Source organism: Hemiscyllium ocellatum, chromosome 43, assembly GCF_020745735.1.
Source record: "Hemiscyllium ocellatum isolate sHemOce1 chromosome 43, sHemOce1.pat.X.cur, whole genome shotgun sequence".
Lineage (NCBI taxonomy): Eukaryota > Metazoa > Chordata > Chondrichthyes > Orectolobiformes > Hemiscylliidae > Hemiscyllium > Hemiscyllium ocellatum.
In genome coordinates, this window is record NC_083443.1 from 6,837,129 (window position 1) to 6,861,773 (window position 24,645).

A 24,645-nucleotide genomic window follows, 5' to 3' on the forward strand; every position below is an offset into this window, starting at 1 on the left:
TTTTAAAAACTCACTTGCACAATGAACAGGGAATGGCCAGTTCTCCCAACTCAGCTTTTCTCTGATATGATTTGGTTTTTGGCATTCTGACTACTCACTGAAAGCAGTCAAGCAGTTTTAAAGCTGCTGGACCCAAAGAAACAGGTCAGTGCTGATCCTCCTCTCTGAGATCTCTCCTGTAAGACCGTGTGTTTAATTTTACCTTTAGCACCAAGTGGTGTTTATGGGGATTGTTGCAAGTATTTAGAAGAGCATCTTTAAGTCTGCATAATCTGTTGAATTTCTGGATAGGTTAAGTTATTCTGTACTCTGTTCTCTTTGTGTTTCATTCAGTAATCCAGTAAATAAACTGTTTTGTTTAAAAACAAGTGGTTTGACCAGCTCCATCCACCAGAATATATGTAACACCTGCATAAAATAAAGTTAGGATCTGCACTACTTTGTTGAAATGTTTTGAGGGGGTCTGGCTGGTACATAACAACAATAAAGGTGCATTTGGACGGGTACATGAATAGGAAGGGTTAAGAGAGATATTGGTGAAATGCTAACAAATGAGTCTAGATCAGTCGAGATTGGCACGGATAAATTGGGCCTAAGAATTGGTTTCCATGCTGTATAACTATAAAGGTTTTATTCGCTTCTGACTATCATTGCGCTGTCAACCCTCTTGCTTCAGTTTCCAATGAACAAGACATATGCATTAATGGTGAGTGGAAGAGTGTGGGACACTGCCAGGAAAGGTGCGATTCTGAGACCATGACAATATCAGATTGCTATTCAACTACCCTCTGGGATGACAAGTCTACTGACCTTAATCAGGGGAACTACAATGTTGTTGGGTTGGGGATACTGGGATCAAATACAAATATTATATCATATTATTCATATCAGACTTTCCTGTAGTTCTTTGACATAACTGGAGGCTTATTAGATTACTGTACTTCAGAGGATAGTTCAAGTCAACCACATCACTGTGTGCCTGCAATAGCAGATAGATCACACAAGGGTAAGAATGCAAATTTCCTAAACTAAGGAACATTATTGTAAAACCTATCTGATTCACTAATGTAGAAATATCACAGCCACTCTCACAAAACCAGCTGTTTAATTCCAGAATTTTGAAAACAGCAAACATAACCAGGTAATAATCTCATTGTTTTAGAGTATTTCAGAATCCTAGTCAAACATCTGGGTTCAACCAAGGATGTTCAGGTTAGGTGGATTAGCACTGATAATTTGTCCATAGTCCTCTGGGATATACAGGCTAGGTGGATTACCCATTGGAAATGCAGGGTTACAGGGACAGGGTCTGGATGGCATGTTCTTTAGAGGGTCAGTGTGAATTTGATGGGTCGAACGGCCTACAACCTCACTGCTGGGATTCTAATGAATTGGTAAAGAATTGAACTTACATTCAGAAAAATAAACTGCAACTGGAAACCACGTTCAGTAATGGTGCCCATAGAACCAGCACTGATTATCATAGAGACCCATCTGATTCATTAATGTCCTTTAACCCAGTTGATCAGACTCTCAGCAATGTGGAGGACTCAAACACTCTCTGATATGGTCGAGTTAATCACTCAGCTCAAAGGCAATTAAGGATGGATAACAAATACTTGCCAGCAATACCGATATCCAAGCAAGAATAAAAGTAGCTAATGCATTTAAATTCAGTTCCTATCATGTCGATATTTATTCATCAAGATCCCTGGATTTCCAGTTCAATAACAAGTCCACTACATTTACTGGTCAAAGTATTGAGCACAGGGAGTTGGAAGGTCATATTGTGGCTGTACAGGACATTGGTTAGGCCACTGTTGGAATATTGCATGCAATTCTGGTCTCCTTCCTATCGGAAAGATGTTGTGAAACTTGAAAAGGGTTCAGAAAAGATTTACAAGGGTTGGAGGATTTGAGCTATAGGGAGAGGCTGAACAGGCTGGGGCTGTTTTCCCTGGAGTGCCGGAGGCTGAGGTGTGACCTTATAAAGGTTTACAAAATTATGAGGGGGCATGGATAGGGTAAATAGGCAAATTCTTTTCCCTGGGGTCAGGGAGTCCAGAAGTAGAGGGCATAGGTTTAGGGTGAGTGGGGAAAGATATAAAAGAGACCGAAGGGGCAACCTTTTCACACAGAGTGATAAATGTATGGAATGAGCTGACAGAGGAAGTGGTGGAGGGTAGTACAATTGCAACATTTAAGAGGCATTTGGATGGGTATATGAATAGGAAGGGTTTGGAGGGATATGGGCTGGGTGCTGGCAGGTGGGACTAGATTGCGTTGGGATAGCTGGTCGGCGTGGGCGGGTTGGACCGAAGGGTCTGTTTTTATGCTATACATCTCTATGACTCTATGACTAGTGTGCACACCTAATCAATGCTAAAAATGCTTTTCACATAACCCATTTTTGGCTTCCATAATAATTTTAATCTTTTCGTATTCTTCTCTATTGATTTGTGGGCTCTTCTAGGTAACCATGCCTTTGAAAGGCTTTTAATTCACCTTACTGAGTAAAATGATCAGTACGACATGAAACCTACAGAAACTATAGTCAAATTTATATCTGCTGTAGCATCTCTTCAGTTATTACAACATCACAACTAAACATTAGTACTAAACTACTGATTGTTTTAAAAAACAACAAACAAGTGCTTTGGCAAAACAAAATATGCACTATTTTCCAAGTACAAAATGAAAGTTTGTGGATTTATGACAAATTGTTGTTCAAATAACTGTTTTAATATATATCTTCTGCTCTCAGTATGAACAGCGAGACCACACAAAAATTTCCACCCCAACTGGGAAAATTTGGATTATTTATTTCAACAAAGAACTTGCAGAAAGGAGTAACTCCCAGTCCATTTGAAAAGTTAATAAATCATCATCATGAGGCATAACATTCAATTTTCCAAGATGTAAAGACTCCCAGTGACCAGCAAAGTGCAGATTGCTTATGAGGACAAACCTCATAACACAAAACCATACAGGCAGAAACCGTGCAGATGCTTTTTAAAATTTGGTTATCATGTGCTGTCTAAAGGAATTGTTATCGGAACAATACAAGCAGAACTGCTTCACAATTCTTTCAAGCCTCAAGCTATTTCCATATCCTAAGAGATCAGATCAACCATCAGTGTGAAAGATAACTGTCAAAATGACCATCATTGAAAGTCCTTACCATGTCATCCATTTCTTCTTCCTTACTATATCTAGCGTAATCCTTTCGTAAAGTGCGCATTAAAATCATGGAGACCAATCCAACCAGGAAAATAACCATCATGAAAGAATTGAAGATAGAAAACCAGTGAATCTGTCAGCACAAGAAAGGTGACATCTTAAGAACTTGTAATATTAATTTCACTTTACAAAACTGATAGAATCTAAATGCTTGTTTAGTGATTCAAGTCTTTTACTCCCAACTTCAATGTACTCTTCAACTAACAGAGGAACTCCATAGAAGAGTTAATGTTACAAAGTTGAATTTTACAACTCAAAACAAAGATTCTGTTAATGTTCAATAAGGTAAACATTTATAGAATCACTTGTTGCAGTGGCTTGGAGCTGCCAGGCTAAACAATTGACCAAAGATTCCAAATTAAACTTTTAGCCTGTGTGAAGTTCAACTCAGCAAAGTAAAATCACCTGTAGCACCACTGCACAGAAAAATAAATTCCAAAGGCTTCTACTAGAAAATGTGCTCCTGGACAGAGATTATTCTGGGGCAGGCACAGCAGTGACAACTATCATTATTAAAAACCATGGCAATACTGAAACACTAGACACACAAGAGATGAGGACAACCAACCTTCAGTCAATCTGGCTGGAAGTCAACAGCTTCAGGAGAGGAAAATGGAAACATTAACAAAGACATTAGAAGACTAACAAAAATTGTTACACAGCATTTTGCTGATTTACAATTAACACCAGAAATTTGAGCTAACCTAGCTATTAAATAAGTTTACTTTATCTACATAAATATGAACCAATGACATGATTCAGTGCGCTGTGGCAATTGGACAAATGTTTACCAAGCATCAGAGAAAATAAAAGATACTTGAATAAGTAATAACATTTATTGTCCAGCATAAACTTTAACTGAGAACTAATGTACCAATTTTATCTGGTAATGCAATTTTTTTTAGTCTCAAACTGTTATAGCTTCCTGGGTATTAGATGGGGAAAAAAAAGGCCCACAATATGCTTATAGTGGTTCTAACATATGTCAACACTCAAAATATATTTTTTTATTAAGTATCTGTTTACTGATTCAATCTTTCACTGCCAAATATATCTCTTCAATTAACTGCGAGAAACCCCACAGTAGAGTAAAAGTACATTCAAAGTTGTGAACAACAATACATTATGCCTGCATTATAATGTCTGAGCAGAATGAATTCTGTCAACCAAGCTATTATACACTGATCCCACATTGCATAATTGTGCCAGCTGTGGTTCACAGTTAGCAGCACTCTCACCTCAGTCACACTTGTTGCTGAGTCTTATGTCTTAGATTTGTTCAAAAAAACAAAAGAAATCGAAATGGTCATTCCACCGCCGTACAGGCAGGATGCACATGTTCAAGAAGCTGTCTCAAAAATGAGTGACTAAGCTGAGGAACTGTCTACTTCCTCAGATGAACCTAAAAGATCCCTTGCACTACTTTGTAAAAGGGTAGATGAGTGTCCTGCCCAATTTTTATCCCTCAAGTGCAACAAGTTGACAATTGCTAACTTTTACATTGCTGTTTGTGTAAACTTGCTGTGTAAAAATTAGTTGTTGTATTTCCCACACTACAAAAAACAAATCATCGCCTGCCAAGTAATTTGCAATGTTCTGGGGACGTGAAGAGTGCTATGCCACAGTAAAATTCCTTCAACCACAGTCTCGAGCTCATTGCAAACAATGCTGTGAAAGACGGATGATCATTAAGACTTATACTGAGGCCATGTGCAGAAAATCGACAACAACTCTTAACGATCTAGTCATTCTGTTGGTTAAAAGCATGATACAGCACAACATATGTCTTATCATCAGATTCAAATTATGATCCATAGAAAATTAGAATATAGTAATGTTAAAAATGCAACATACTCTGTGCTGGAAGAAGGATGGGTCAAGATATTTATCAAATCGATCCTCAAACTTCACATCGGATTTCTTCCATTTCATCTAAAAAGTAGAAAAGATAAATTAAGGAAAACAGAAAAGAGCAATTGACTTGCAAACAATACACTGTGGCACACAGGTTCAATTGGCAGAAATATTATGAGGAAGGAGAAAAACTTTGTTTGAGCATGACTGCATAATTTGATTTATCTGATCATGAGGTTTTACAATATGGATTAACCAAAATTACATGTACATATAAATCTTAAATGGAAGAGTTTTATAACATTTTAAATGCTGCTGCATTGTCAAAAGGTAACTTCATGACATTTTTCCCCTGGAGTGACATGCTCGCTTGGTTAATTGGCAAATTTAGACTGAATGCAGCTAGGAATTTTAGTCAAAGATCGATTAGAACATTTCAGGTTATTAGGGCAAAGTATACAACCTTCTTAATCTTTACAGCTATCCATGCAACTCTTGAAATCCAAATCTTTCAATCAGAGCAACACAGTCATCTAATAATGGGTAAATCAGTGATTCGAGTTTGTGGGGAGTTCCAGCGAGCAACACATCACCGTCACCACCAAATACAGCCTTGCTACTTAGCCATAATTGTTTCAAGATTTCAAAATGGGAGGATCCTGGGGTGCATTTCCACAGATCTCTGAAAGTGGCAGAGTAGGTTAATAGGGTAATTAAAGTGGCATATGGACACGTGCCTTTATCTACTGAGGTGTAGATCATTAAAACATAGGTTATTTTGGAGCTATAAGGTCTTTGGTTGGGTAATATGCACAGTTCCGGTTACCACATGAGAACAATCTGATTGCACTTGAATGGGTACAGAGGAGAATCACCATGACATTGCCTGGGACAAAGCATCTTAGTTATGAAGAAAGATTGGATAAGCTTGCCTTGTCTTCTCCGGTGCAGAGAAGGTCGAGAGGCAACCTGATAGAGATACATATGATTATGAGTGGCATGGACAGGGTGGATATAAAGTAGTAGCCCCCCTACTTGGGTTGATGGGTCAATAACAAGGGGGCAAACGTTTAAAGTGAAAGGAGATTTGAGGAATTGTTTTTCACCCAGAAGTGGTGGTAGTTTGGAATGCTCGGCCTAGAAGGGTAGATGAGACAGGTAACCTCACAACCTTTAAAAAAGCACCTGAACTGTCACAACATTCAAGGCTACAGACCTCATGCTGGAAAGTGGGACAAATGTAGATTTAGTGTACTTTTGGTGGTAGACTCGATGGGCCAAAGGACCTTTTCTATACTGCATGATTCTGTTATTCTTAACTGCAATCTTCTTGGGCAAAGGTAATTTATTCAGTGGCCAAACACATTAAGTCTATCAATGGCAGTTCACATAAATTAGTGCTACTGAAGTATAAAACGTCAGTGAAAACGCATGAGGAAATCATTCTCTAAAATTCCTGTAATAGTTTGCTTCATGACACCCACTCTAGTTCCACTCAGCATCAAATAACATAAAAAGTTAACTATTTCCTGTCCAATCAGTAGGACAGACCAAGCAGAGGTGGCAGCAGGGTGGTATACATTCAGTCTCTAGGAGTCCACAACATCGATTCCAGACTCCATTAATTCTCATGGCATCAGGTCAAACGTGGGCAATGAAATACCTGCTGATTATCATGCTTCCACTTGCCCCCTCAGCTGATGAATGGATAGAACAACGAACGAAGAATGCATTAACAGGCAACACTATTGCAGATACACACTGGTCGGTGCATTTCAATGTCTATCAGCAATTGTGGCTTAATGACAGCACTAATGATCAAGCTGGTCTAATACTAAAGGACACAGCTGCTAGACTGGGTTTACGGGAGGTGATGAGAGAAAAATATACTTCACCTCATCCTCTACAATCTGCATTCTCCCAATTGCATTTGTTTGTTATAGTATCAGTAAGGGTGACTGCCACACAGTCCTTATGGGGACAAAGTCTTGGCTTCACATGGAGGATACTTTCATACATATTTTGTGGTACTACCATTGTGCTGAATGGATTAGACTTCAAAACAGTTCTAGCAACTTAATACTGGACATCCATTAGGCATTGTGGGCCATCGGGGCAGCATGGTGGCTCAGTGGTTAGCACTACTAACTCAGCGCCAGGGACCCAGGTTCAATTCCAGCCTCGGGGGAGTGTCTGCGTGGGTTTTCTCCGGGTGCTCCGGTTTCCTCCCACAGTCCAAAACTGTGCAGGCCAGGAGAATTGACCAAACTAAATTGCCCATAGTGTTAGGTATGAGGGAAACGGGTCTGGGTGGATTACTCTTCGGAGGGTCAGTGTGGAGTTGTTGGGCCAAAGGGCCCGTTTCCATACTATATGGAATTTAATCTAATCTAATCAGTAGCAGCATTGTACTCTAAAACAATCTGCAATCTCATGGCACAGCATAACACTCACACTAACATTACCATCACCACCAAGTCACAGGATCAACTATGCTTCATTGAAGAGTGCAGGAGCAGCAATCTTGGCATTAACCTGGTGAAGCTGTAGAACAAGATCCAATCAATCATTTTCAACTGCTTCATCAATGACTTTCCTATCAAAACAATGTCAGAAGTAACAAAGAGGAATCACGAGGTCAGAGCGGTAGACATGACCTATATGGACCTCAGTAAGGTGTTTAACAAGGTTCCCCAAGGTAGACTGATTAGCAAGGTTAGATCTCATGGAATCCAGGGAGATCTAGCCATGTGGAAAAAGAACTGGCTCAAAGGTAGAAGACAGAAAGTGGTGTGGAGGGTTGCCTTTCAGGCTCGAGGCCTGTGACCAGTGGAGTGCAACAAGTATGACTACTTTTCATCATTTATATAAATGATTTGAATATGAACATAGGAGGTATAGTTAGTAAGTTTGCAGATAATGGTGCGGCACAGTGGCTCAGTGGTTAGCACTGCTGCCTCACAGCACCAGGGTCCCAGGTTCGATTCCAGCCTCGGGCAACTGTGTGTGGAGTTTGCACATTCTCCCTGTGTCAGCGTGGGCTTCCTCTGGGTGCTCCCACAATCCAAAGATGTGCAGGTTAGGTGAATTGGCCATGCTAAATTACCCATAATGTTAGGTGCATTAATCAGAGGGAAATGGATCTGGGTGGGTTACTCTTCGGAGGGTCGGCGTGGACTCGTTAGGCTGAAGGGCCTGTTTCCACACTGTAGAGAATCTAGTCTAATCTAATCACACCAAAATTGGAGGTATAGTGGACAGCGAAGGCTAGCTCAGAGTACAACGGGATCCTGATCAGTTGGGCCAATAGGCTGAGGACTGGCAGATGGAGTTTAATTTAGATAAATGTTGGGTGCTGCATTTTGGAAAAGGAAGTCTCAGCAGGACTTATATACTTAATGGTAAGGTCCTAGGTGGTGTTGTTGCTGAACAGAGACCCCTTGGACTGCAGGTTCATAGCTCCTTGAATGTAGAGGCGCAGGTAGATAGGATACTGAAGGCGGCATTTGGTATGCTTTCCTTTATTGGTCAGAGTATTGCTTATAGGGGTTGGGAGGTCATGTTTTACAGGAAAATTCTGGTCTCCTTCCTATCGGAAGGATGTTGTGAAACTTGAAAGGGTTCAGAAAAGATTTACAAGGATGTTGCCAGGGTAGGAGGATTTGAGCTATGGGAGAGGCTGAATAGGCTGGGGCTGTTTTCCCTGGAGTGTTGGAAGCTGAGTGGTTACCTTATAGAGGTATATAAAATCACGAGGGGCATAGATAGGATAAATAGACAAAGTCTTTTCCCTGAAGTGGGGGAAAAACTAAAGGGCATAGGTTTAGGGGGAGAGAGGAAAGATATAAAAGGGACTTCAGGTGCAACCTTTTCACGCAGAGGGTGGTACGTGTATGGAAAGAGCTGCCACAGGAAGTGTGGAGGCTGGTACAATTACAACATTTAAGGCATATGGATAGATATATAAATAGGAAGGGTTTACAGGGATATGGGACAAGTGCTGGCAAATGGGACAAGATTAGGTTGGGATATCGGTCAGCATGGACGAGGTGGGCCAAATGGTCTGTTTCCACATATGACTCTATGACCAGGTAGGATGATTACTGAAACCAATGCAATGTTCAGCACCATTGCTAATTCCACAGATGCTGAAACATGTCCAATTCAGCAAGATCTAGACAATGTGCACATTTGGGCTGAGAAGTGACAAGATGCATCAGGCCACACATATGCAAAGCAATGACCATCTCCATTAAGAGACAATCTAACCAGCGTGTCTTGACATTCAACAGCAATACCACTGAATTCCCAACGGTCAACATCCTGGGGGTTACCATAGAGCAGAAACTCAACTGGACTAGCCTTATAAAAACCGTAGCAACAGGAGCATGTCAGAAGCTCGGAATCCTGCAGCAACTCCTCACCTTAATTCCCAAAGCCAGTCCACCACCTAAAAGCGCATGCCAAGAATGTGATAGGATACTCCCCAATTTTCTCGAAGACTGCAACTCCAAGAAACACTTCAGATTGACAACATCAGGGACAAAGCAGTTGCCACTTGATTGGCGTAATATCCTCAAACGTTAACACCCTCAACTACAACGCTCAGTAGCAGCGAATGACATTCGTAAGATGCACTACAGAAAGTCAACAAGTCATCTTGGATAGCACCGGCCAAACCTAAGGCCACTACCATCTAGAAGAACAAGGGCAAGCTCCCCCACCTTTGCACTATTCAGGCATGGAAATACACTGTTGTTGGGTCAAAATCCTGGAACTCCTTCCCGAATGGTGTACCTGCACAAAATTGACTGCAGCAATTCAAGGTAGCAGCACATCACCGTCTCCTCAGGGGTAACTAGGGATGGGCAATAAATACTGGCCTAATAATGTGCGTTAAAATTCATCTTGAAGGAGGAAACAGTGGTAGAGGCATGCAGAGATCTGGGGAGTAAATACAAGACTTTGGGACCAGAAGATGGCTCCAGTTCCCTGGTGATTACCTCACTGTCACTGTTTTGGCAAGAGCAATTTACCAGCAAGCACAGAAGAGAACCAGCCTCCGATGGAGGAGAACCTCCCCACACATTCCGTCTACTCTTCCTTTAGGGAGGGGACTTATCTTCCCATGTGCACACATTGTTGTTTACTCTGGGCATTTTGGTAGTTTTTGGGAGCCAATTTGCCTACTGACTACATGTATTTTGAGCTCTAAAAGAGAGTTATGAACATCAGTTTGCAGGAACAAATTTATTAAGAGCAATGTAGACAGTTTAAAACTGTGAATGATGATCTTACAAATTATAGTGGCACGTGTGGCTCAGCGGTTAGCACTGCTGCTTCACAGTGCCAGGGACCCAGGTTCGACTCCCACCTCAGGCAACTGTCTGTGTGGAGTTTGTACATTCTCCCCATGTCTGCATTTCTTCCCACAATCCAAACCTGTGCAGGTTAGATTGGCCATGCTAAATTGCTCATAGTGAGCATTAGTCAGGGTGCATTAGCCTAAGGGCCTGTTTCTATACTGTAGGGAACCTAATCAAATGAAAATGAGGTGACATACATGTAAAGTCATAACATTAGCACTTACATGTGGGGAAAGAGGACAGCAACATGTTGTCATCAAGGAAATTAATAATAAACCAGTGAAAGACAACTAGCAAAATTAATGCAAGCATATCAACAATAGAGCATAAAATACCAGTTCTAAACACTGGCAAATTCTCAGAACCAGATGGCTTTCATCTGAGAGTTTAGAAGAACACTGCAACTACCCAATGCCTTTAAGTTGATTTTTAAAGAAGTCCTTAGAATGTGAATTTCTCAGATTTAACTACAATTGAAGCAATAACAATAAAGGTTAAGGGAGATTAAGATGTTAATGGAATAAGAGGGTTATTAAAATGATTAAAAGCAGTGATAAAATGGGATACTAGTAGATAACTCATACACAAGACAATGCTGGCATATTCTTTGAATGATTTAGCTGCTTACTTTTATTTCAGAGTACCATGATTAACTTCTGTAAAAGTCATAAACTACAAAATAAAGCATTTTGTGGTTTTTTTTCAGAAATAAAGAGAAATTGCATGCTGGAAATCCACAGTCAAAAAAACATAACATGAATGATCAGAGTTAAACAATGATTTCCACCTAAAGTGTTAATATGCCTTCTGAGTTCATTGTATTCTTAACATTTTCTAGCTGTAATTGTGAAAATAATTTCCTTACAATAAACAATACTTACAGAATATGACATTGCGATTTTTGTATTTGGTACCAGCTTGACCTTTCCCTCACTGGTCAAGTTCACATCCACGATTCGATTTCCATTGTAGCCAATCTCAAGTTTTTTGTAAGTCCAGAGGAAGTGATCCTCTCCATTTTCATCGGCTTCTCCTACGATTCCTGCATGCAACAAAAAAATTGTATTATATAATTTAAAAAACAAGCATTTTCTTCTCTGGAGAATTTGGAATTTCTTGAACGCCTAATAGTGCTTTCTAAAGTGTAAATAATGCATAATATCAAATGAGTAAAGGGATCTCCGAGAACAACAGTAAATCTTCAGACCAGTAAATACAAAGTCCAGCAGCGTATGTTGCAGTAACTGATCCGAGTGCAAACAGCAGTTGGATAACCAGAAATGGCATCATTACAATGGGCAATGGTTAGAAAAAGCAAACGAAATTCAGTCAAAGTTCCACCCCTACTTGCTAGCCAGCAGTAAAAGTGGATGATAAGTGAACATCAGGCTGCACTTAACTATGAATTAAAAGCTCGTCAATACTCATTGTCTAAAAATGCACATGGGTGAACCCGACTGCAGCAAGTTAACACTTTAATAGATTGCAGAAGAATGGTGCATTTGTGTACACTTATCCCATGATTCTTCTGCACTCCAATGTTAACATTTCGAATTAATGTTACATTCACAAACAAAAAATATATGTCTTCATCAAGGAAAGATGAAGCTGACATCAGTAACATAAATCAATTAATTGCCTTCTTTATTTTGTGCAAAATGGCGTTCACAAAATCATTGTCCTTCAGTCACTGAAATGTTGAGAAAGATGAGACACTAGGTCCGAATATTTGAAATTTCTGACAATTAATAATGTGTCAGGAGGCAGCAAGTGAAATTACCACACAACTGCAATGGCACTGTCAACAGACTACCTTTCCCAATGAGTGTGAGACATTCACTCAGTTGACTGTCATTCATCATATCCTGGGTCAGCTCGTACAATCTACTTAATTTATTGAAATACCACACATACATGTTCCATGAATGTTACACAATTCCTTGAAGAGGTAACATAAACAAGATAAATGGGGTGAAAGCAGTGGATGAAGTATACCTGGACTTCAGAAAAATCTTTTACGAACATGGAGATTATTGGATAAAGTTACAAAATAGAGAATTTATAAAGAGGGGAGCCAACAATTACGAACTGGTGTGAAGTGTCAGGGATAAAGTTTCAGAATACTTGGAAATGCTGTCCATTAACATTCAAATCTACAGCCACTGTCTTCATTGAGTAATTTACTGGATATAGGCTGAGTGGATAGAGTCAAAATTTGTTGATAAGGTAAGTTATAGTTAGGTATTACTAGAAAAAGGTGACATAGTGAAGACGATGAAAAGGTTTGACAAAGACACGCTCCCAAGAATACCATAGAGACAGTCATAGAGATGTATAGCACTGAAACAGAGTCTTCAGCCCAACCCGTCTACGCTAACCAAATATCCCACCTGCCAGCACCTGGCCCATATCCCTCCAATCCCTTCCTATTCATATAACCATCCAGAGGCCTCTTAAATGTTGCATTTCTACTAGCCTCCACCATTTCCCCGGCAGCTCATTCCATACACGTACCAGCCGCTGTGTGGAGAAAGGTGCCCCTTAGGCCTCTTTTATATCTTTCTCCTCTCACCCAAAACCTACGCCCTCTAGTTCTGGACTCCCCCACTCCAGGGCAAGGACCTTGTGTATTTACCCTATCCATGCACACCTCCCCCCCCCCCCTCCATGATTTTATAAACCTCGGTAAAGTTACCCCTCAGCCTCCGACGCTCCAAGGAAAACAGCCCTAGCCTATTCAACCTCTCCCTATAGCTCAAATCCTCCAATCCTTTCAACATCCTTGCAAATCTTTGCTGAACCCTTTCAAGTTCCACAACATCTTTCCAGTAGGAAGGAGACCAGAATTGCACGTAATATTCCAACGGAGGACTAAGCAATGACTAAGCCACAACATGACTTCTCATGTCTGTACTCAATACTCTGACCAATAAAGGAAAGCATACCAAATGCCTTCATCACTATCCACTTCTCAAATGTAACAACAATTTACAATCAGAGGAAGGGTATTGATTGGTTGACAAGTGGACTCTGATTGGCAGAGATGTTACTATGGAAAATGCTTCAATGCATCAGCGTCATACAGCATGGAAACAGACCCTTCAGTCCAACTTGTCCGCGTCAAATGGACAGCTCAATCGGGTCTCGTCCCATTTGCCAGCATTTGGATTCACATCCCTCGAAATTCTTCCTATTCAGACACCCATCCAGATGCTTTTTAAACGTTACATCATTAATTACATCACAGCTTACCCACAAACCTTTGCTCGAAATCAAATCTGATGAGTCAAGATTTGCCATGTGGAACACACCAAAGAATAGTTTTCCCTTGTTCCTTTTTCTTAGGCACAACGCATGATCATGTTCTTTCTACTTGTGAATATATATATATATATATATATATATATAGTTGCTTTGAGCAAACATCAGTGAGCCACACTCTAGTGTCATTAGTAGTACTTTTATTCATTTATGGGACATGTCGCCCTTGAGAAGGCGGTGGTGAGCTGTTTATTTGGACTGCTGCAGTCCATGTGTTCTGAGTAGAATCATAGGTAGACAATGCCATTGGGGAAAGAGCTCCAGGATTTTGACCCAGCCAGTGAAGGAACAGTAATATACTTCCAAACCAGGGTGGTGAGTTGCCTGGAGGGAAACGTGCAAGTGGAGATGTCCCTATGTATCTGCTGCCATTGTCCTTCTAGATGGAAGTGGGTTGGAAGATTCTAAGGTAAGTTGCTGAATTTCTGCAGCACATTTTGTAGATGATGCACACTGCTGATAATAATTGTCAGTGATGGAGGGATTGAATGCTTAGAGATATAGTACAAGTTGCTTTGTCCTAGATGGTGTTAAGCTTGTTGAGTGTTTTTGGAGCCGCACTAACCCAGCAAGTGGGGAGCATTCCATCACACTTCTGATTTGTACCTTATTGATAGCCCACAGGCTTTGGTGAGTCAGGAGATGAGTTCATTGTTGTAATATTCCTTAGAGACTCAGGTGTTGAGTTATTCGCCACATATTCCTAGCCTCTGACCTGCTCTTGTAGCCACTATGTTTATATGGCAAATCCAACTGCATCTCTGGTCAGTGGTTACCCAAGGAGCTGTGTTTATATTGTGTTCATTTTACTGAACACAGTCATTGCCCAGTATTCGTGTGACATGAACGTTACCACTTTTCAGCTCAAACCTGGTTATTGTCGAGGTTGAGTTGCATTTGAACATGGAATGTTTCAACATTGGAGTGACAATTGTTATTGAACATTGTGGATGTTTGTTGAGGATTGCACAATCAGAATTGTTTCTTCTTAAGTGCTATCCCACTTTTATCATGTAATATTAGACATTATATTCAGAGCTTTGCAAACAGGGAACGGTAGAGTATGGTTAATACACTGCTTGCTATAATGTTCTTTTTATATAAATATCAAAGGACTCTCCAATGGATTACCACTAGAATAGGGGGATGAACTCAAGTGCAAGGAATGAAAAACAATACCATTAGTTACAATGTAATCCACTTTGATTAAAACTGTCATCCTGTGGAAAAACAGGTTATGAGGCCCAGTTTAAGTGAATATTAAATAATTATAAAATTTATATTAAAAAGTTGAGTTCTAGGTTTAAATCATTCAGGATATGAAAAATGAGACTCAAATCTATAGATGACCTCACTTCAGTTAGAGATCAAATTCCATATTATAGAGAAAAACTTGAGAGAATACAATGTGGATCCACAAGAGCTCCCCAGTATGAGAAAATATAGGCTTGAAAGATGGGTTATTTATTTCACATGAATAATGTACAAAGTGGAGTTAATGCTATGGAAGTATTAAAAATTCTACAAGGATGAGACAAAATTTAGTACAGTCTCTTTCTAGTAATTGATGGGTTAAGAACAACAAAATCAGAAATACAAGATTAAATGAATATAGAAGGTGGGGTTGAAGTTGAAGTCAAGTCATGAACAATGGGGGAGGAAAACTGAAAAATAAATCAACCTTTAGCTTGCCTTGTGAACATAATTTATAAATTCAACTCCAATAAGCACTTACCCCAAATTGGTAAATCATCAATGTACATCTGGTACCAATAGTGGTTCTTGATGGCATAAACAAAAGCATCCCGTTTTGGCTTGTCCAGATCAATTTCACAGTAAGTACTCTGCATAACATCCTCTAGATAGAAAACAATGCAATATTAAATACTACCACAATTACACTAGGACATAAATATTAAATTGGATGATTTTATGTACTTGTCACACTTTGTTTTTATCTCTACCATCTTTATAATAGCAGTGCTTCATTTTCGTAAGTTTAAACATTCTGGATATAACAGGTTTCTCCATGGTTTCAAATACAAGTTTTATTGATCACGAAGTAAAATCAGTCAAACTTATCATAATCCTAAAAGCCTGACCTCTCATTCTGAGACCATGATCTCTTTCCTCAGAACTTGGAAGGTCACATAAATGAACATTAACTGTTTCGCCCTCAACAGATGCTGCATGATCTGATTTGTTCCAGCATTTACTTCTTTTATTTCAGATTGCCAGCACTGCAATATTTTGATTCTAAAGATCAAAAACTGGTTGCAATTGATCAGTGCTGCTGTTTTTTTCACTTCTAGCACCTGGATTTCACATCCATCTTAGATTAAAACCTTTATTTATAAAACTCTATGCTCCAAAATAAACATCTACAGCAGAACAAAAATACAAATGCTTTCAGTAATATTGTTTAACAACTAGAGTTGATTGGACTTGGGCAGGAATATTGAATACGAAGAAAGATAGCCATAAGATTTTCAAGATGATAGAATTTAAAGGTAGTCTTCAAAGTTAGGATAGGATAAAAGCCAGAAGATCTCAGAAAGGAATTGCAGTGTAAGGGCAACAGCCTTTTAGCACTCATTCAGGATTGATTGTAGGGGTAGTTGCACACTGGATTAGATTTGCAGCAATCACAAAAAAAGCACCGAGATGAAGAATGTTTTAGGACAGAGTAGGGTGCTTTAGTGTTTGTATGGGCAAAGTTTTATGCCCTGAGCAACACTGATCAGGAAAATCAAGGTTACATACTACTGGATTCAGTCTCAGCAACCAGCAGCCAAAGGGAATGGAATTCTAGCAATTTGTTAATGCTCACTTGGAATGTTTCTAAAACTTTTGCCGTCTATGTTAAACTGACTGATCTGTAATTATGACGTTTATTCTTCTCCCCTTTTAGAGCAATGGTTGAGTTTGTGCAACCCTCCAGCCTTCTGCCACCATTCCAGTATGTGAGAATTGGCAGATTTTTGCTAGAATCTTCCAAGTTCTTTCCTTCAGCAACCGATGATGCAGCTCACGAAAACTATAAAACGTCTACACTCCCAAATACTGCCTGAAGACCACCATTGTCTTTCCTCTTTTGAAAGCCACTTATCTACTCTCCAGTTGAAGTGCTGATCTGATTAATCTTAAAATCCAATTCAAACAGCAATGTGCATATATCAATGGGCCTCTCTGCACTGATCAAGGATAGTGATAGTCGGGTCTTCAGCAGTATGTCAAGGGGCAGTTTGGCAGCACCAAGATGAAGATTCTTCTACAAATTTGATCAGAATTTAATGCATAATGCCAGTAGGTTTGTAAATATACTTCATGAAAGTAATGTTAAACTGGCAGTTTGCTTTGAAAAAACATGAATTTAGAACTGCATCTATTCAATTTAGCTTGTTAAGAAAAAATTGCCAATATCCCTTGAATTTGCCATTTATTAATTTGAATTTGGAGATCTCCGCCTTCCTCTTCCAGTTTCACAGTTTGGTATTCCAAATGTACTTTCACCATAATCCATTGCTAGACACTCCATTTTACATTTGAAAACTTTTTCAGTCCTCCTTCACAGATCAGCTAGTATGGGGAGGTCCCACTAAAGTACCTCATTATCATTCATCTATCACCTCAGAACCTCATTATAATAATTACCGCAGTTCAAGATGACAGCTCTACCATCTATCAAGGTAACTAGGAAGACAACAATTTTTCTTTATGCCTTCATGTATATGAGCATTTCAGGAAAGGTCAGGATTTGTTGTTCATCCTTAGTTGTCCTTGAACTGAGTAATTTGACAGGGGCATTTCAAAGTGCAGTTAAGAGACACCTAAATTGCTGTGCATCTGGAAACACATGTCGGCCAGATTTGGTAACGAGTCCCTTGGTCACCAGTATTAAGATTACCTTTATAGAACATAAAACAGTACAGCTCAATACAGGCCCCTCGGCCCTCAATGCCATGTCGACCTTTTATCCTACTCTAAAGATCAAACTAACCTAAATACCCTTCATTTCACAATCAGCCACATGCCTATCTAAGAGTCACTTAAATGTCCCAAATGTATCTGACTCTACACAGAGTGGTCGGTGCATGGAATGCACTGCCAGCAGCTCTGACATCTCCCCAAAAACTTTCTCCAATCACCTTAAAATTATCCGCCCTCGTGATAGCCATTTCTGCACTGGGAAAAAGTCTCTGACTATCCACTTTATCTATGTCTCTCATCATCTTGTACAGCTCTATCTAATCTCATTTTTATTCACTCCAATGAGAAAAGCCCTAGCTCCCTCAACCTTTCTTCATAAGACATGCCCTCCAGTCCAAACAGCATCTTGGTAAATCTCTGTACTCTCTCTAAAACTCCCACATCTTTTCTGTAATGAGGTGACTAGAACTGAACACAGTATTCCAAGTGTGGTCTAACCAGAGCTCTATAGAGTGGCAGCATAACCTCACGGCTCTTAAACTCAATCCTCCTGCTAATGAAAGCCAACACACTATATGCCTTCTCAACAACTGTCAACTTGGTTGGCAACTTTGAAGGATCTATGGACGTGAATCCAAAGATCCCTCTGTTCCTCCACACTGCCTAAATCCTACTTTTAACCCTGTAACTTGCATTCAAATTCAATCTTCCAAAATGAAATCCATTTGCCACTTCTCAGCCCAGCTCTGCATCCTTTCAATGTCTCCTTGCAATCTCCAACAACCCTCCACACTATGCACAATTCCAATCTTCATGTCATTGTCAAACTTACTAACCTACCCTTCCACTTCCTCATCCAAGTCATTTATAAAAGTCACAAAGAGCAGAGGCCCCAGAAGAGACCTCTGCAGAACAGCACTGGGCACTAAGCTCCAGGCTGAATACTTTCGATCTAGTACCACCACCCTGTGTCTTTTATGGGCCAACCAATTCTGTATCCAGACAGCCAAACTTCCCTGTAGCCCATGCCTCCTTAATTTCTGTATGAGCCTAACATGGGGAACCTTATCAAACACCTTGCTAAAATCCAAATACACCACATCCACTAGTCTACTTTCAATGTATTCTGTCACATCCTCAAAGAATTCAATGAGGCTGGTGTGGCATGACCTACCCTCACAAAGCCAAGTTGACTATCTCTAATCAAACAATGCTTTTCCTAATAATCATAAATCCAGTCTCTCAGAATCCTCCTCAATACTTTGCACACCACCAATGTAAGACTGACTGGTCTGTAATTCCCAGGTCTGTAATCTCTATTCCCTTTCCTGAACATGGGAAGAACATTTGCCACTCTCCAATCATCTGATACGACAGTGAGGATGCCAAGATCATTGCCAAAGCTGCAGCAATCTCTTCCCTTGCTTCCTCTAGTAACCTAGGGTATATCCGTCTGGCCCAGGGGACTTATCTATCCTCACCTTTTTCAAACTTTGTAGCAAATCCTCAACATCAATCTGTTCAAACATATCAGCCTTTTTCACGCAGTCCTCACAAATGACAAGGTCCCTCTCACTAGTGAATACTAAGTAAAGTATTCATTTAGGACCTCCCCACCTCCTCCGACTTCAGGCACAAGTTCCCTCCACTATCCCTGACTGGCCCTACCCTCACTCTGGCAATCCAGTTGTTCCTCACACAAGTGTAGAAGAGCTTGGGGGTTTTCCTTAATCCTACCTGCCAAGGCTTTTTGTGCCTCCTTCTAGCACTCCTCAGTCCATTCTTGAGGTCCTTCCTTACTACCTTGTAACCCTCTAGAGCCCTGTCTGGTCCTTACATCCTCAACCTTAAATAAGCTTCCTTCTTTATCTTGACTAGACGCTACACACCTCTTGTCATCCAAAGTTCCTTCACCCTACCATCCCTTTATATTCCAAATTAATTGATTGAAATTAAATTTTAACAGCTGCCATGGTGGGATTTGAACTTGTGTCCCCATAGTAGTATTCCTGATGAAGGGCTTATGCCCGAAACGTCGAATTTCCTGTTCCTTGGATGCTGCCTGACCTGCTGTGTTTTTCCAGCAACACATTTTCAGCTCTGATACTCCAGCATCTGCAGACCTCACTTTCTCCCCATAGTAGTAGCCTGGTCTCTGGATTACTAGTTTAGGTGACACTCCCACTGTTCCACAAATGGAAACAACAGCTTACCTCCCAAGAATTAAGAGTCTTCCATTCTATACTCATTAGCAACTCATTCACTCCACACACTTCACAAATTGCACACTTACCCCTTAAAATAACTTTGATTAGATTACTTATAGTGTGGAAACAGGCCCTTCGGCCCAACAAGTCCACACTGACCCGCCGAAGTGCAACCCACCCATACCCCCTACATTTACCCCTTTACCTAACACTATGGGCAATTTTTAACATGGCCAATTCATCTGACCCGCACATCTTTGGACGGTGGGAGGAAATCGGAGCACCCGGAGGAAACCCACGCAGACACGGGGAGAACGTGCAAACTCCACACAGTCAGTCGCCCGAGGCGGGAATTGAACCCAGGTCTCTGGCGCTGTGAGGCAGCAGTGCTAACCACTGTGCCACCGTGCCGCCCAACTTGTTTCTGAAAAAAAAATGGTTTAGCTTTCAAGTAGCACTCCGGAGAATTAATCTCAAAGTGTTTAGGATTACACTCCATTTCAGTACTTAGAAATCTCGCATAGTCTTTTGAGTGAATGCTGAAGCCACACCTGCTCTCTCAGGCGGATATAAGGATCTCATGGCACTATTTTCAGTGTGAACGGAGGGGATATCTCCAGCGTCCAGGTAAATATTTATCCCACAATCAATAGGATTAAAAACAAATTATTTAAATCATTAACTAACTGCTTCAGTTGGTCTCTGCATTACTACCATGACTACATTTCAAAAATACTGCAGCAGTGTAAAGTGTTTTGCATCATATTGAAGGCAATTTAATACACCACATAAATCCTGTTTCTTTATGACATTTGGAATCAATGTTCAGGTGGTTATTTTGAACTGATAAAGCAACAGGTGCAGGGTGGAAGAAACTGTTACGACGTAAATTTGCAGGTCAAAGTGGAATCTTTTCAATAAGTGGATTACAAGTCAAGTACACAACCCTGGAACGCTAAGGATGAATTACTGAATGAATGCAATCATGGCTGGAATCAATATCAAACACAAAGCAACAGCAAATACAAGGTCAAAGAATGTGAGCAAGAATGAGAGCTGTAAGAAAAATATACAAAAAAGGACACAAAATATTCATGACGGATCTAAAATTGGCTGACAGGCAGTAAACAGGGCGATGGCAGAGGAACAGTTCTCTGACAGGTAGTTCGTTTCCAGTGGCATCCCACAGGACTTTGGGCTAGGCCCCTTCCTGTTTGTGGTTCATATTCGTGATACAGATTTAAATGCGGGGACACAGTCAAGAAGTATGCAAATTAAATAAAAATTAATATTAAATATTAAAAAGGATAGCTATAGAAAGATATAAATGGAATGGTCAGCAGGGCAGAAGAGGAGCAGGTGGAATTCAACTCAAGAAGTGTGAAATAATGCTTTTGGGACAACTAACAAGAGAAAGGCTTACACTAATGCTATAACCTTGGAAAGTACTGAGGATCAGGAGGGGACCTGAGGGTGCAAATCCACAGATCTCTGACAATAGTAGGGCAAGTAGATAAGATGGTTAAGGCAGCTGGGATATTTGCCTTTATTAGCTAAGGCACAGGATACAAGAGTATCGATTTTATGCTGAAACTGAAACAAACTCTGGTTGGGCCACAACTAGAGGAGTGTGAGCAAATCTGGTCACCACATTATTGAAGAAGGTGATTACACTGGAAGGAATACAGAGGACATTTATGAGGATGATGTCTGAGCTAGAGGTTTTGAGTTCTACAGAACGGTTAGATAATCTGAGGATATTTCCCTTGGAGCAGCAAAGGCTAAGAGGGATTGATAAAAGTGCATAAAATTGAGGAGCATGGAGAGATTGGATAGGAAGGCACTTTTTTCCATTAGTAGAGGAGTGAATAACTAGGGAAAGAAGGGGTAAAGTTGAAGTAGAAGGTTAGGAGAGTGGAGAAAGAGTTTTACACCAAAACAATTCTTCACAAACATTTGAGAATGCTGAATCCTCCACACCAGAAAAGCTACAGATATAGTGATGCAACTGAGAGGTTTGAAAGAGATGCTTACTATGCTAAGAGACGCGTAAAAGGTATTTGAATTAATAATGTGAAAGACTAAGCTGATAATGGGTTCCTGGTCACAGGCCAGTACCCTGAAAACACAAATTGTCAACTATTCCTCCTCCTGATTGGTGTGACTGTACTCAGAGTTCCATCAGTTATGAGGCCTTCTATTACTGGTGTTTCCTCCACCCACTTGGCAAGGTGAGATATAGAACGACAACTTATTCATGAATCCTCCACGGGTTTCAGCCTCACCCAGAACATTCCAGTATCAGGATTAAGTATATAATGACACTCTCTTTGTGTCATAAACAATATAGCTAGTATCTTACCAGCATACATGTTGTTATAGAGGAGCGAGTTCATAGTCTTACCTTTAAATTTAATATCAAGACCACTGAATTCCAGCTCTACTCCTTGTAGAGCTTCTCCTAATGTTTCATGGTAATGGTTAATAGTCTTTTTTTTCCCTGCACAAAAAGGTAGGGAAAAGTACTTGTATGTTTCTTGTCGATTATGGTAGGGTCCAACAGTGTTCATCCATAAGACTACTTCCTCTTTATCTGCATACTGAAAGAAATAAAATCAGAAGATTACACTTACCAACTGTTCAGCTGTACTGTAGACTAATTAAACAAATAGATTGTTCAATTCAACAAATATTAAATTACTCAGTGGACATTGAGTAAACATTGCAGGAAATTTTGAAAAATAAAATTCCTCATAAAAGTGCCATCCAGTGGTGGAAGGTAAACTAACCACTTTAAAAGGAAGGTCCTTTAGGGATGGCATTTGCAAAATATGGACCCCTTAGGGGTCCTGGCACATTTGAAAGGGGCCACAGACTGAAAACTGAGAGAAAAGGAGTCCAAGGGCTTACGGAGGCCATAGTAACTGAACTGATGAAACACCTAAGCAACAACTTTCATTGGAGTCAATAGTTCCTCCTATTTGTAATATCTTTCCAACACAGTTTGAATTCGGTGCATCTGGTAAATTGATTGCTTACGCTCGCGCCAGACAGCCTCCCTTCAGAGTCAGTTGCGAATCAGACTGCACCAGGCCAACAAGTTCAATCAAGTGCTCTCGCACCTACTATCGCCATACTTCATTATCCGAAGATCAGTGTGGCTCGATAGGCAGTTTTTGTAAAAATCAGAGTTCATTTGTTCATTATTTTCCTTGTAAGTGCCTCATGAGTATTTTTACTATTTTCAGAAATAATTCTATCAACAAGTTCCTTGGTGAAAAAAAACTATACAATAAGTATTTCAGTGGAATACTTATTGTATAGTTTCATCACACCCCCGCAAAACCCATCTTTGCCTGTGTGTTTGAACTGCATGAGCAAGTTCAAGAATCGCATTTGGCCTGATAGATGTTTAATTTCATACAGTCTTTTTTAAGTTTTGTCCAGTGTGTCGGAACATACAAATTTTCTTGGTGTTTAATAGTAAATGATTTTCTGTCTATCTGTGCGTGCGCGTTGCATCCCTGTTTGAAAGAAGGGCCATGGAACCTGAGAAGAGCTCCTTGGGACAGCAACCAAAAATAAAGGGTGAGAATTACTGGTATAGAGTATTAATTCAGAAGCAAAACTTTATGATCTCCCATTCGATTCAATTACTATCATCTCAATACAACTTTCCAATATTTACACAAATCTATCAAACAGCTTCTAATGTCAAAATATACAGAACATAGAACTGTAGAGCACAGGAACGGATCCTTCAGCCCACGACGTTGTGCCGAATGTGACATTAAATTAAATCCCTTCGCCTGCCTTGGTCCACATCCCTCCTTTCCTTGCATATTCGTGTACTTACCAAAAAGTCTCTTAAATATCTCTATCGTCACTTCGCCACTACCCCTGGCAACACATTCCTCTGTGTAAAAAGATTTGCCCCTCACATTTCCCCTCTCTCACCTTACATGCATGCCCACTAGTTTTGAATGTTTCAACTTTGGGAAAAGATTCTGAGCATATCTATGCATTTCATAATTTTACAGAATGCTATCGAGTCTCCCCTCTGGAGCGGCGGGGCTGAGAAAACCCTAGTTTTGTTGAGCTTCTCCTCTTTGCTCTACTTGAGGCAGTATCGTAGTAAACTTTTTCTGCGCCCTCTCCAAAGCCTCCATATTCTTCTTGCAACACGGCAACCAGAATTGAATGCAGTACTCTAGATGTGACCTAACCAAAGTCTTATATGACATCCAATTCTTATTCAATTTGCTGACGAATAAGAGCAAGCATGTCATACACCTTCTTTGCCACCCTATCTACTTCTGTGGCCACTTTCAGAAAGCTATAAGACTTGAACCCCAAAATTGCTCTGAACAGCATTGATGTACAGAGTCCTGTCATTGACTGGATACTTTTCCCTAACATTTGCTCTCCCTAGGCGCTGCATCTCACACTTATCTGGGTTAAACTGCCATTTCTCCTCCCATATCTGCAACTGGTCCATATCCTGTATCCTTTGAACATCTTCTGCACTAACCACAACTCTGCCGAGCTGTGTATCCCTACAGTGTGGAAACAGGCCATTTGGCCCAACAAATCCACACCGACCTGTTGTCCCGTTTCAGCCCTCTGTCTCTGAGCATTTTGCGTCCACTCAGTATAGTTTTACCTACTGGACAGTAAGAGGACAATGGCACATGTGCACAGAAATATGAGTTCTCTGTCTTCTCTCT

The 24,645-nt window shown here is 40.3% G+C and overlaps 1 protein-coding gene across 1 annotated transcript in view; it reads right to left on the reverse strand.

The window, feature by feature from the left end:
- tm9sf3 (transmembrane 9 superfamily member 3) overlaps positions 1 to 24,645 on the reverse strand; it is a 144,881-nt gene that overhangs the window by 78,352 nt on the left and 41,884 nt on the right. Inside the window, exons 2-6 of the mRNA XM_060854284.1 lie at positions 22,323 to 22,518; positions 15,517 to 15,639; positions 11,342 to 11,502; positions 5,095 to 5,172; positions 3,182 to 3,313 (exon numbers count right to left, since the gene is read on the reverse strand). Of these exons, the coding sequence (XP_060710267.1) occupies positions 3,182 to 3,313; positions 5,095 to 5,172; positions 11,342 to 11,502; positions 15,517 to 15,639; positions 22,323 to 22,518 (690 nt within the window). The remainder of the gene's footprint in view (positions 1 to 3,181; positions 3,314 to 5,094; positions 5,173 to 11,341; positions 11,503 to 15,516; positions 15,640 to 22,322; positions 22,519 to 24,645) is intronic.